This window comes from Xyrauchen texanus, chromosome 26 (assembly GCF_025860055.1).
Source record: "Xyrauchen texanus isolate HMW12.3.18 chromosome 26, RBS_HiC_50CHRs, whole genome shotgun sequence".
Classification (NCBI taxonomy): Eukaryota; Metazoa; Chordata; class Actinopteri; order Cypriniformes; family Catostomidae; genus Xyrauchen; species Xyrauchen texanus.
Window position 1 is genome coordinate 17,768,345 of NC_068301.1, and position 13,331 is coordinate 17,781,675.

The following is a 13,331-nucleotide window of genomic DNA, read 5'->3' on the forward strand; positions in this document are numbered from 1 at the left end:
TAAAGCACACTGGGAAATAAGGAATGTGTGTAATCTTTTCAGGACCTGAGGGAATCCCAATGTCCTGTCTGTCTATTGAAGCAGTCCGGTGAAGATGCTCTTTGTCTGTGGATACATTTTGCAAACATACAGTACAGGATGTGTTGATATTGCCAACAGCGGCCTTGGATAGAGAGTTCCACAGTGCCCTTGGAAATGTCATATTGTCAGTGCTGTGAAAAATAATGTTTGGAGTAAGGTTGTAACGACAACAAAACACTCCACATTCCTATAAAATAAAGGCACAAGCCCAGTTTTAAAAGTAAAATGTTAATAGAAATATTAAGAAATTAAATGAAAGCAATTGCATACAGCTTTCAAGTATCTGTAATTTAACCCTTCTGTTATGTCCGGGTCATTTTTGACCTGTTTAAGAGTTAAAGACAGTGAAAAACTCATCTTAATCTTGAATTTGATAAAAATGCATCTGAATTATTGAAAGAAATAACCACATTTTTTTTATTACATTATGTATGTATTATAAACAAAAAGGACATGTGCTGTACTGTACTGGGTCTTATGGGGTTAAGTAAACATATAGCTTCAAATTTCAAAGTAAACATTAAAGTAAACCGTCTGTAATAAATTGGAAAGAGCTGAGAGGGGTTTTCGCTTTTACTTCAAAATATTGAATTGATTTTAACAATATAGTAGACAGCAAGACCTATTACACAGACCTGATTTTGTAAAAGACATCCAATTATTTTTTTGTTACGCCTGTTTACACTCACTTAAAACATTCCTTACTGTATATACATTAAAACCTTGTGTAGACATTTGGGTGTCATAACGTCAATTTCTTATTTTTTGTAGGCTATTGACCTGGAACCACAGGACCAGTAAGTTTGACATGCCTAGTTTGGAGAATGAGTGAATAAGGATTTGTATTTGGTTTTGGCTGTTTGTTTGCTTTTTAACTCACCATAAATTACAGTTCTCTTTGTAGGTTGCTCCTGAGTGAAACCTGTGGCCGTTCCTTTCACAAGAACCTAAAATTAACAAACAACAACAATCAATCATGACTCAATCTGCAGTATGCCACACACAGGAAGTAGCCTTTAAGGGAAAGGAGAAGCTAACCGCACACACAAACATATTGTGAACCCAAACATGTGAATTAATTTCAATACAGCTGTTAGCTACTGTAATCCAGAAGTAGAATGTTTTCTTGGCATTCTTTTGATTTTCCAGGGACTCTGCTGTCGTCACGCCTTGACAATCTCAATCAGAGATTGCCTGGCTGGAATTAAGAAGGCCATCTTTCCTCTCCTTCTAATTCAGTACAGTTGTTATTATGCTATACTTGTGACGAAGCAGGCGGAGAATGAGGATCTAGGCGCAGCAGTTTATTCAGAAACATAAAGAAAAACTCAGAAACAAGCAAAACAAGGGAGACCTGGCACAGAGCATCAAAAACATGCAAGAACTAACCAGGAAACAAAGAAACTAAAAGGGCTTATATACAAAAAGGAACAAACAAGGGAATAAGGAACACCTGGGGAAATAATCAGGGAAGGAGAACTAATCAGGGGAAAACCAATCATAAAATGAAACTACAAAGGACTACAAAAACCAAACAGGAACTAAACTAAACTTCAAAATAAAAGCACAAAAACAAAAGACAACAGAGAACATGACAATACTAGGTGTACACTAGAGTGGAATTTACGTTTTAAAGCTAAGTTTAAAGAACATGCTAGCTACAACGGAGACTGGTAGATGCCGATAACTACACCATTCTGTGGGCAAAAAGCTAGTTTCTCCTTTGCCGGCTATTGAAAATTTGCTACACAGTATTATTCGCAAAATATCATTTGTCAATGACTGAAACTTGAAACAATTATTTTTGCAATTCTGTTTGGTGCCACTAATGGCACAGAAATGACACTTTAAGTAATCAAATATTACTAGTTTTCAATTTGAATATGACTACAAATCTGTAGAATAATAGATACAGACACTTTTTTAAATATTTTTAAATGTTTTGCATGTTGGAGGCAACAGTAAGTTAAAGGTGGACACTAGGTTATCCTTTAGGAACAATTCCTCGAAGTCTTTGAAAGAATGGTAAGTGTGAACTCAGCGGTTATATTTAGTGTGTGAAAGAATCTTTCTAAAGGAAACATTTACTGAGAAGGGTGAGCAGTCATCTGTGATACCTGCCTTATAGACACGATTGTCGCTCCTTTAGCAAACACATTGCACACATACCTACTCTGATCCCTCCTTGCCTGCAGCCACCCTTTCATACCACCTCCCCCTTTGTACATTACAGGCATTCTTTCTGCTGACCTCCATTCATTGCTCTCTCTCTCTCTTCCACTCTCTTGTTCTGCTCCTCATGAGGAGCCCACTGTCTCTCCTGACTATTAGGTCTACAACTGAACATTTCACACCCTAGTGGTACTATACAACCAAAGTGGGGTCCATGAATCAGTAGACCCTGTTCAAAAGACCAGCATTGCTTCACCACAAGCATGTTTTATTTTGGATGCTAGTCATTGGCATGGTGTAAAGGAATCTCCATCAGGCTTCTTAACTAGCTTAACCAGCAAGAATACCTTGGCCAACCATCTTTACCAGGAAAGACCATGCTGGACCAGCATTTTTAGTTGAGAACAGCATGGCTATGCTGGTCCACCAGCACTAACCAGCCTAAACCAGCTTTGAAAATTCTAAGCTGGTATTTTTAGAAGGGGAGGCAGGAAAATATTAACAAATAAGAATGTGGACTTGGGTTTTCCATTATGTTTCTAGAAAATAACTAACCTTTTCTTAATTGAGTTGACTTCTAACATTGAGTGTGGTCCAAAATTGTTCCTTTTGTAAACCAATGGATGTGACTTGGTTCTCTTTTTGATTAACATGGCTAATTCTAAACTACAGATCCTTTCTACAAGATTCAACACGATAATGTGACGCTTTTCTCCTGGAAGAAACTATAAGATGATCAAATCTGATTAATTTGAATTATTTTGGACTTTTTAAAAATCATAACTTTTAAAGACCAATGAAGTCATACTGTTTTGTGGCTTTTAGTCCATGTTTGTTTGCTTTTTATATGCTAGTCTATAAGGTTGGGTATTGATACAGATTTCCCGATTAGATTCAGATTTATGTAGGTAGATTTTCAGTTACGATGTCCATTTTGCTTACATGTGAATGAAATTCCCACTCAGCTAATGCTCTGAATTATAAAGGAATATTTTAGGGAATCCTTCTAGGAACAATTCAAAAATATTAAATAAAACATTATATGGGGGCCTAGGTAGCTCAGCGATTAAAGACATTGACTACCACCCCTGGAGTCATGAGTTTGAATCCAGGGCTTACTGAGTGACTCCAGACAGGTCTTCTAAGCAAACAAATTGGCCTGGTTGCTAGGGAGGTTAGAGTCACATGGAGTAACCTCCTTGTGATCGCTATAATGTGGTTCGCTCTCAGTGGGCGTGTGGTGAGTTGTGCGTGGATGTCGAGGAGAATAGCGTGAAGCCTCCACACACGCTATATCTCTGTGGTAATGCCACGTGATAAGATGCGTGGATTGACGGTCTCAGACGCAACTGAGATTCATCCTCTGCCACCTAGATTGAGGCAAGTCACTATGCCACCAAGAGGACTTATAGTGCATTGGGAATTGAGCATTCCAAATTGGGGAGAAAAATGGAAGAAAAAAAAAATGTAAATGCTATTTTATCATAATTTTTTAATCAGATTGGTTACATTTCAGCTTTTGAATAATGTTCAAATTCAGTCAGTTCCATATAGATTTGCATATAGATTTTTTGTTACATGTTGTGGAGAGCAGGGCAGGCCGAGCGGCGGCTGTGCAGAGCGAGGCCGGGATGGTCACCTGCAGCATATTATCTCGCCCCGGTTGGGGGTGATAACTGCATTACAGCCACGACGAGAGCTGCAGTCGACGAGAGAAACAGAGAGAGAGAGCTACAACGAAGCTGTGTGTGTGTCTGGGGAGCTGAAAAGCACCCTGTTGATGTGTGTTCATGCTGCTGAAAAGCACTGAAAAGTGTTGACAATAAAGAGTCTGATAATGAATGTTTGCACGGCTCCCGCTTCCTTCAGAGAGTCAAAGAACTTCCTTACACTGGTGCCGAAACCCAGAAAAATTTAAGGAAATGGGAGCCGTGCAAACATCCAACATCAGGCTCTTTGTCTACGCCTGTATGCTGACCAACCTTGACTTTCTTTGGCTAGTCAAATGCTCTCTAGAATGAGAATGTCTCTCCCCCTGCAATGAATATTAAGTCGCAAATTATGTGTGTGTGACGTAAATAAAGCCTATTAGCTATTTAAAAACTAAAGTAGTAGCCCTTGGATATGTTCCACCCAAACTTCCAGTTACAACAGGATTTAATTAAAATTGCTTACTGGGAGGATAGGGAGGAGTTGTTCCCAGGCAGTGGCTCCAGAAGTCGGGGCAGCAGTCGGACACAGTGCGGTTGCAGAACAGGTCACAGTAGCAGATGGTGTCTAGGTAAGGCACAGTACACTGGTCATTTCTGCCAGGGCAGCAGCCTCCTCTCCTCTGGCAGTATGTGCCTAATGGATCCCGGATCCCCCTCAGGTGCAGCGGGCTTGCAAGTTCTCTCTTTGTCCGGGACTGGGTCTGTACCGACATGCCCCCCTCCAACAGCAAAGGGAGCAGTGTAATGAGCATCAAAAGCTTCGACATTGCTTACCTGTCAAAGACAAATCAATACATCAAAACTTGGTATTAGGCTCACATTTTCAATCAGAATAAAATATGAAGCTCCAATACAACATTATGCTCCATCATGCTGCAAAGAATTTACAAGTCATGACAATAGATATGATTACAACAGAAATAACATTTGTTCATCCATTTGTAACATTTGAGCGGATACAGAAGCAACAGATACGGGAAATAGAACTTTGATGATTCCCAGAGCAATGTGATTCCTATCTGCGACCATTCTGCAGACTGAATTCAAGGCTATGAGCCAACATTCTGCGAATATAAACATGACTTTAAACAGACATTTTTTAAATAACCACTCATCCTGCGAGCACAATAACTCCATGGCGACAGATGACCATAGACATAACAGAAGGTACTGTAAAAAAACAAAATTGTAACTAACGAAAATTAAAACACTAATATTGTTCATACACTCTCAACATTTGTCCACAGGGCCAGATCCTGGACTTGTGAGGCCCCTGGGCACAAGTTTTTTGAGGCCCCACCAACCTCCTCCACCCTTAGTGACAGAACCCTTTTCCCACTTTAAGCAACTGGGGTAGTAGATAGACAGCACTTCATGTACCAAGGGGCCCTAGTGGCCAGTACTCATAGTCGTAAAGCCTGAGGCTTTGTAGGCCCCCATCTAAACTCAGTTAACACTTTATTAGGAACACCTGTACACCTACTTATTCATGCAAATATCTAATAAGCCAAGTGTGTTAGTAGTGCAATGAATAAAATCATGCAGATACGGGTCAGTAGATTCAGATAATGTTCACATCAACCATCAGAATGGGGAAAAAGTGACCTCAGTGATTTCGACCGTGGCATGATCGTTGGTGCCAGACGTGCTGGTTTGAGTATTTCTGTAACTGCTGATCTCCTGGGATTTTCACACGCAACAGTATCTAGAGTTTACTCAGAATGGTGCCAAAAACAAACAAACAAAATCCAGTGAGCATCAGTTCTGCGGACGGAAATGCCTTGTTGATAAGAGAGGCAAATGGAGAATGTCCAGACATTGGTTCGAGCTGACAGAAAGGCTACAGTAACTCAGATAACGCCTCTGTACAATTGTAGTGAGCAGTAAAGCATCTCAGAATGCACAACATGTCGAATCTTGAGGTGGATAGGCTACAACAGCAGACCACGTCCAACACTTTGTTAGGACCATATTCCTAATATAATGCTCAGTGAGTGTAAAATCCAACCCTAAATTAATGGCTTGAAACATATACCTGTAACTTCTAGGGTTTCTTTGACATGGTCACTCTATTGAGGTGTGTATCATAGAAAGGGTGAGGTCAGCTGACTCGGGTGTAGACGTCCAGCCCAGTCTTTATTTACTTGTTAAAATGTCCAGAAAACCCCACGTGACTATTGCTGTGTAAATGTCGTACTCACACTTTTGAGGAAGAGAACAAAGGTCAGAATGAAAGGTTCACTGATGACTGAAAATGACTACATTGTCTGCATTTGTATGAGCTGTCCTGTATTCTGTCACGTTTATAATATTTGAACTATGAGTAAACAGATATTTGACAAACCATTATCATAATTTGAACATACTTGGCACAGCCGTGGATTAAATTCTGAGCATAACAGACATAATGTCTGTTGAAACTTAGGAATCCCATCTATAAACAAAAACATTTACAAATTGCACTTGGAGGGTTAACATATAAACACAGAAATGTGCTATGTATTTGATTCTGCATGCTCCAAAACCATATGTAATTGCTTAATTACTGTGCTAGGATAATTGATGTTTTTTGTTCATACTGCCAATCTATTCAGCTACCTGGTTTGTCTTAGATCTTAGATGTAATTTTGGAGATATTAGACTTAATCTTGCCATTCCTTCATGGCTCTGCACTTCTGTTCAATTATGAAACGTTTTACATTAGCATGTCAGAATAAGGATGACCCTTAAAGAACTTTAAAAACAAGGGAAACAAACTTGTTTATCTTCATGGGTCAAGAAGGGAAATAATGCCACTATCAAACTAATGGAGCCAAAACATATCATTGTTACGGAAACAGCTACTTCCTGCAGTCAAAACCAAGACAGTCACATAAACAGGGAAAGGCTGTCGTAATAAGGCTGTCCACTCTCTCATTATTTGTGATACCAAATTCTACACTTTAATGTATGTTTATACACTCAATGCACATATATTCGCAGACATACAGTATATACACACAGAGCACTTTATTAGGAAGACCTGTACACCTACAGTAAATATTCAAGCTATAATTTAATCAGCCAATCGTGTGGTAGCAGGGCAATGCATAAATCATGCAGATACAGGTCAGCAGCTTCAGTTAATGTTCACAAACATCATCAGAATGGGGAAAAAATGTGATCTCAATGATTTTGACCTTTGACGTCTAATTAAACTTAAGACAATATTTTGGTACAAATTCAGCTGTCACTTGGTAGAAATTAGCCAAATTTGGCAGATTCCAACATGGACATCCTCTCATCATCGAAAACCCTGAACAGAACTTCACAAGGTTACAGAATATAAAATCCTGACTATTTTAAATATGGTACGATAAACAACGTTGGTAGGCTACTGTGTAAAATGTGCACCAGTTGAGACCTCATCACATTGTCTTTTTTTATTTGTTTTTTTATTGATTATTTGTTTGGGATAGACTCCATCTTTTTCCGCTTCAAATGAAGCATTCTTACGGTCACCGTTCCTCCTCCTTGGAAAAAATGTCTTAAGGTCACCTATAATTGCCCTCAAGCTGCCTGTTGTGGACTCAAGTTAAAAACAAGAGAGACTTAGCAAAGAGGAGGGGTGGTAAGCAAGCTACAAAAATAGCACAATTAATTACCCAATCAACCCACCAGGCACAATGTCCCCAATACAGACAAAGAACAGTCCTTGAAACAAAGTCCATTACTGAGCAGATTTCTGCATGACTGTGCCTTTAGTTGACAGTCCACAGCCTCAACACACACGCACACACAGTGAAGCATATGGCATCAGTGTTGTTACAGCAGTTCTGTTTAAAGACGCTCACACTGAGGTTCTTTTATGAAGGAGATGCTCGTTTGACCCTGTTGTCAAGGCGATCATTCCATTGAGCATCAGTATTAATGTAGCTACAGTGAGTGGAACATGTGAATATTTTGACTTCTGAGAGCCACTTGATGCCATTTCCTCACAGCAAGACTGCAGGATGTAGAGATATTTTGACTTTTACATCCTACAGACAGTCCACACGAAGGTTTGATATGTGGTACACAGTAAAACACAACACGAATGTCAGAGATACACCACAACAAAATCCCCTCCAAATCAGAGCGTACTATAAATACAGAAGGCCAATTAAAGCCAGTTATCACCTCCATTCTGTCTTGTGTGCTGGGCTCTATTGTCTTACAGAGATGTAAACTTTTTAAGGCTTACTCAAAAAGGAGGTACGAAAAAATTTACTTTAAAACTTTAAACTTCACTAACGAACATTATCCCCCAGTTATTTTAATCAACAATTTAAATGAATTAAATTAGCCAAGCTAAAAAATAAAACACCTATCATTTTCTTTACAGTATATATGAAATAAATCTATGAATATTATAAACATATTAATATTTTAAATATATATTAAATGACAAAATGGTTTCTTATAAATGTTAGTGAAGTTTTTTAAATTTTTGTTTTATAATATTTTTATCTTGAGAATGTACGTTTGTGTGATTTTAGAAAGGGTCATATTACAGGATAATACAGACACATACAAGTCACTTATGGACTTTGAGAGCCAAGTCTAGAATCTTCCACAAGTGAACTTTCTAGAGGATTATGACCAGGCATGTCAACACAGCAGTCATATTGAGCTGTCAAAGGATTTAATGCATCAAGTACCTACCTAATTCTTATTTACATGGTTTTAAACACCAAAAGGTGAAAGCAAAAATGATGCTAAAAATCAAGCACCTGGTTTTCTCCCATTGTGGTAAACTGAGGTACATTTGTTATCACACATTCATTTTCCTGCAAAGATTAACATGTCCCTTTAACTCTTACTTACATTCACCATTTTTACAACATTAATTAAGCCTGAAATCATTATTACAATACTCCCCATAACTAATCTGAATTCTGAATATCTTAAGAAAGTTTAACAGATTTAACAAGGGTAAACTTCTCAGATAAATAATTATTAAATATACTGTCATTTTATCATGTTACAATTTGTGCCAATAACCTAAAAGACCTAATGTATATTATGTAATTTTCCAGTTTCAAATATCCATCAAAAGTCAAATGATTCTTAACATTTTTAATTTCTTTACCTAGATTTAATTTATAAAATCCCATCCTAAGTATTTGTAAAGAGAATATAGTCAGTGTCTGTATGGAGTCATACTGCCTGTCTGTTCCTCTGAACTGGGCACCTGTCTGCCACACTTGCATTCGAAAGTGAGGGGAGGAGGTTACACAGAAAGCACAGCAATAAAATAGCTGAAAAACATCCACCACCTTGCTGAGTGAAATAAAATCCTACCTGCGGTTATATCCAGTGGAAAAATGTGAGCTGGTCTCTTTTCAACTCCAGGTCAAAGTACTTTAACGCAGTTGTACACACACTCTCTCTCTCTCTGCCTTCTGGCTCTAGTCACACTCCTGCTTTTCCTTCTCTATATAGAGCCAAGACAAGCTCTCCGACCCACCCCTTTCTGCTATCTGCCTTCCTCTCACTTTCTACCCCTTTCCCTCTCCCTCCCACACTGTCAGACACAACAAACACTCAGATCTCTCTGCCTGCTCTGGGACATTGAGCTACTATAAACAGTTTCCTAGAGGTTTTTGTGAGTTTATATGAGTTTTCAAGCACCTTATCTGCATGCCATATTTTTCCTGTTGGTTAATTAATTATAAAGCATTTTGTTATCTGTTTCATGCCACTGCATCTATCCTTCACTCTATATCTTTAGTTTCATTATACTGCACACAGAGGTAAGTTCAGAGGCCTTCCCTCACCACCTGCTGGTCACAAGGGCAACTACATTCTCAAATAAGTCAACTACATATCAATGGATGGTTTGCCACCAACAAAGATGTTAAATTACTATTAACGGTTTATTTATTTATTTATCAATCAGGAAAGTTTTCAATAATGCATTTAAATCCGTAAAGGGATAATTTTCACCTACCCAATAGGTGGTGATAAAGTTTTCATTATGTACCCTCATGCCATCCTAGATGTGTATGACTTTCTTTCTTTCTTTGTAGAATATCTCAGCTCTGTTGGTCCATAAATTGCAAGTGAATTGGTACCAAAATTATGATACTCCAAAAGCATATAAAAGCAGCATAAAAGTAATTGTTAATACTCCAGTGGTTAAATCCATGTCTTCAGAAGCGATATGATAAGTGTCGGAGAGAAACGTATCAATACTATATACATCCACTTTCAATTTCTTCTTTTGTTTTTCCGATTTGCATTCTTTGTGCATATCGCCACCTATATATATTGGAATCGAATATCACTGTGTAAAAAAGTAAGGGAACAAAAAAATATAACAAAAACAATTTCTGAAAATTTGGAGCTGGAAGGCACATACATGTATACCCTGGCAAGGGATCTTGATTACACAACTTGATACTCATTTCTGCACATGTTGCAATTGACTTTACAACAAGAGCTGACTTGCCCTTTAGAACTTTTTCTAGAGACTGCTTTATAGTGCTGAACCATCACAGAAGACAACTATATAATCAGCTGTTCCACCTTCTGAAACGTGTTGTGTTCTAGCAACATGTGTCCCGAAAGAGCTTACCTAAATGATGGAGTAAAACATGTCAACAAAACCAGTACACTTTGCACCACATTCTAATTGTGACTACTAGATTTTACGCTCACTGTACTGTTTGAACTGTTCCTGTGACTAATGTACAGTAACCTCCTACATGTTGCAGTAACATTACATTAAAGCCATTGTCATGGGTGAGTCAGTTTGGGAGCCTACCACATATTTGCATTCAGCCACAAAAATGAGCAGAACTAAATGGACTGAGATAACCCAGAGGGTCCCTATCGTCAAAGGCATTCATTAGCCTTTGCTATGAGTGACATGGATGCGTGATTCAAAAACTATGCATTTAGCACAGATGAATCAGACAATCCACATGATAAAGTAGCCCAGCGGTAAAGGTTTCACAAGGGTGTGTGGGTATAAAAGACCTGTGAGTCATACAATGGCAGATGCTTAATATTAATGTCCACGTTCCATCAAAAATGATAGATCACTTCCCAAAAACAGTGCTGACACACACACACACACACACACACACACACACACACACACACACTACTGTATCAGTATTGTCTAGCTTTCTGGTAAACATCTTTAAACATCCTTAAAATTAAAATACTTCTTCATTTACTAACTTTTATGTTGTTCAAACCCATTAGACTTCCTTTCTTATGTGAAACACAAAAGGAGATATCAGGCAGAATGTTAGGGACTGACCAGCCTCAGTCACCATTGACTTTCTTTGTATCATTTTTTTCCATAAATGAAAGTGGAAGGACTGAGGGTGTAATGTGGGAGAGTGGGGTAAGATGAGCTGATTTGTATATATGTTGTCTCCTTTACAAGGAAAACTTGAATAGTAAAATGAATAGAGCTATACTTTTATTTAAAGGTCTGCTATCATTTGACATTATACAAATTAATCTGTAACAAAAAGCCACAAACATATGACATTTTAAAAAAATTTTATCCATTGGGTCAACTTGCCCCAGATTAGGGGTAAGTTACTCCTGGTTGGTGGGTAAAATGAGCCATCTGGGGGTAAGTTGAGCAATTACATTTTTCCAGTGAAACGGAATAATATTCCACAAATTATTTTTGATTTGTAATTTCGAATCTATTTATTTATTAATAATAATCGCCTACTTTCCCCTTGTTTCCTTTAAGACCGAGGATTGCTATTGCATGTAAATGAAAAAAAAAAAAGATAAAATTACATAGCCTACAGTAAATGCCTAAAGTATTTGCCAGAAGAAAAACAAATCTCACTCTTTTAATTGTAAACATTATTAACAAAACAGTTAGTTAACAGAATTATTATTATTATTTTCCAAATAGTAAAAACCAGTGGCTCAACTTTTCCCAGATTGTTCAGATTATTTTGCCCCAAAGTGACGATTTTGGAAAAAAGCACATAGATTCATACTTCAGGGCTACTATTGTGCTAACCAAAACATGGGTGCTTTTTCACTGGCTGTACATCATTATGCATATGATATATGTCATTTTGTACCTGAATAAATTTGCTTTGGCACAACAATGAGAAGCTTTGAATGGGAACTTTGTCCTAATCATTTTAAATGAATTTTCCACCAGCTAGTGCAATAGTGTTAAAGAACACAATATATTGCATTGAAATGCATAGAGGAACTCAGTTGACCAAGTCTGATATATAAAAGTGATGCATGCATTTAAAAGTGATGAAATGTAATTATTTTAAACCATCAATGAGGAAGGGATTTATGTAATAATATGATTACTTTTAAGAATATACATAAATAATGTATACATACATAAAATAATGTTTTATGCACTAATAAATTCCAGGCATTTCCTTATCCTGTTCACTACAAAATCACAGAAAACAGTTCGGTATTAATTATAATAAATTGTAGAAATAATACTGTAATATATAATGGCAAACTGGTGAAAGTCATGCAGCTTATAGCCAAGAATTTACTGTAAGCTCATACTAAGTTTTTTTCAATGTTATTTAATCGATACTCAGATAATTTTACAGGAAAACAAGTCAAAAATCACTAAAGAAAATTATTATAATAATTTTTTATGTGTAGTGCTCAAAGCACAGCGAGGTTGAAAAGAGAGTGGACCAGCAATGTCTGTGATTGGGTCTGACATGTGGCACATCATAAAGTCATTCTAGAACAATCTTGCTCTTTCTCCTTCATCATGCTTAAGTAGAACAGCAGCAGTAGAAACAGACCCACAGAACAGATGCAGCAGGTCAACGTCAACAGGCTCTCAATACTCCCTTTTAACAACTGCTTGTGTTCTTGTGTGTTGGGGTGTCTAAGTGTGCAGTATAAGTCTCAAATGAATTGATGAGTCAGAAACAACAGGTTTGTAGAGTGGTGTCAACTACAAACCCAGATAGGCTTGTCTAATGGACAAAGTGTCCAGAACTTTTAAAGTGAAAATATCCAAAGGAATTTGGCATCAGTACATGTGTGTCCCCAGAAACATCACCCCCACAATGCTGTACATCTTGTTCCAAGATTTAAGTAGGAATAAAAAAGACTCATTGCTATGTTTGTTCACATGTTGAACCCTTCATATTTTTAGGATTTTGAAAAAAAAAAAAAAATGTTTTTTCAGTCTGCTTGTTCCAGTGGCACAGATTTCATTTGAACATTGAAGAGGAAATGTCTGTCCATTTTTTTAATATACCAAACATATACAAAGCTATATGGGTATACATAGCATTAATTTAAATGTTGATTTAATGAATAAGCTATTTATTAATTTTGTAAACCTTGCGCTTGTCTACTATG

At 37.4% G+C, this 13,331-nt stretch overlaps 1 protein-coding gene across 1 annotated transcript in view; it reads right to left on the reverse strand.

Annotated features, from left to right (window-relative positions):
* LOC127619535 (tubulointerstitial nephritis antigen-like) overlaps window positions 1–9,439 on the reverse strand; it is a 36,935-nt gene extending 27,496 nt beyond the window's left edge. The window contains exons 1-3 of the mRNA XM_052092383.1: window positions 9,288–9,439; window positions 4,429–4,739; window positions 962–1,028 (exon numbers count right to left, since the gene is read on the reverse strand). Coding sequence (XP_051948343.1) covers window positions 962–1,028; window positions 4,429–4,732 — 371 coding nt within the window. The 5' untranslated portion in view covers window positions 4,733–4,739; window positions 9,288–9,439. The remainder of the gene's footprint in view (window positions 1–961; window positions 1,029–4,428; window positions 4,740–9,287) is intronic.
* Between the last annotated feature and the right edge of the window lie 3,892 nt (window positions 9,440–13,331).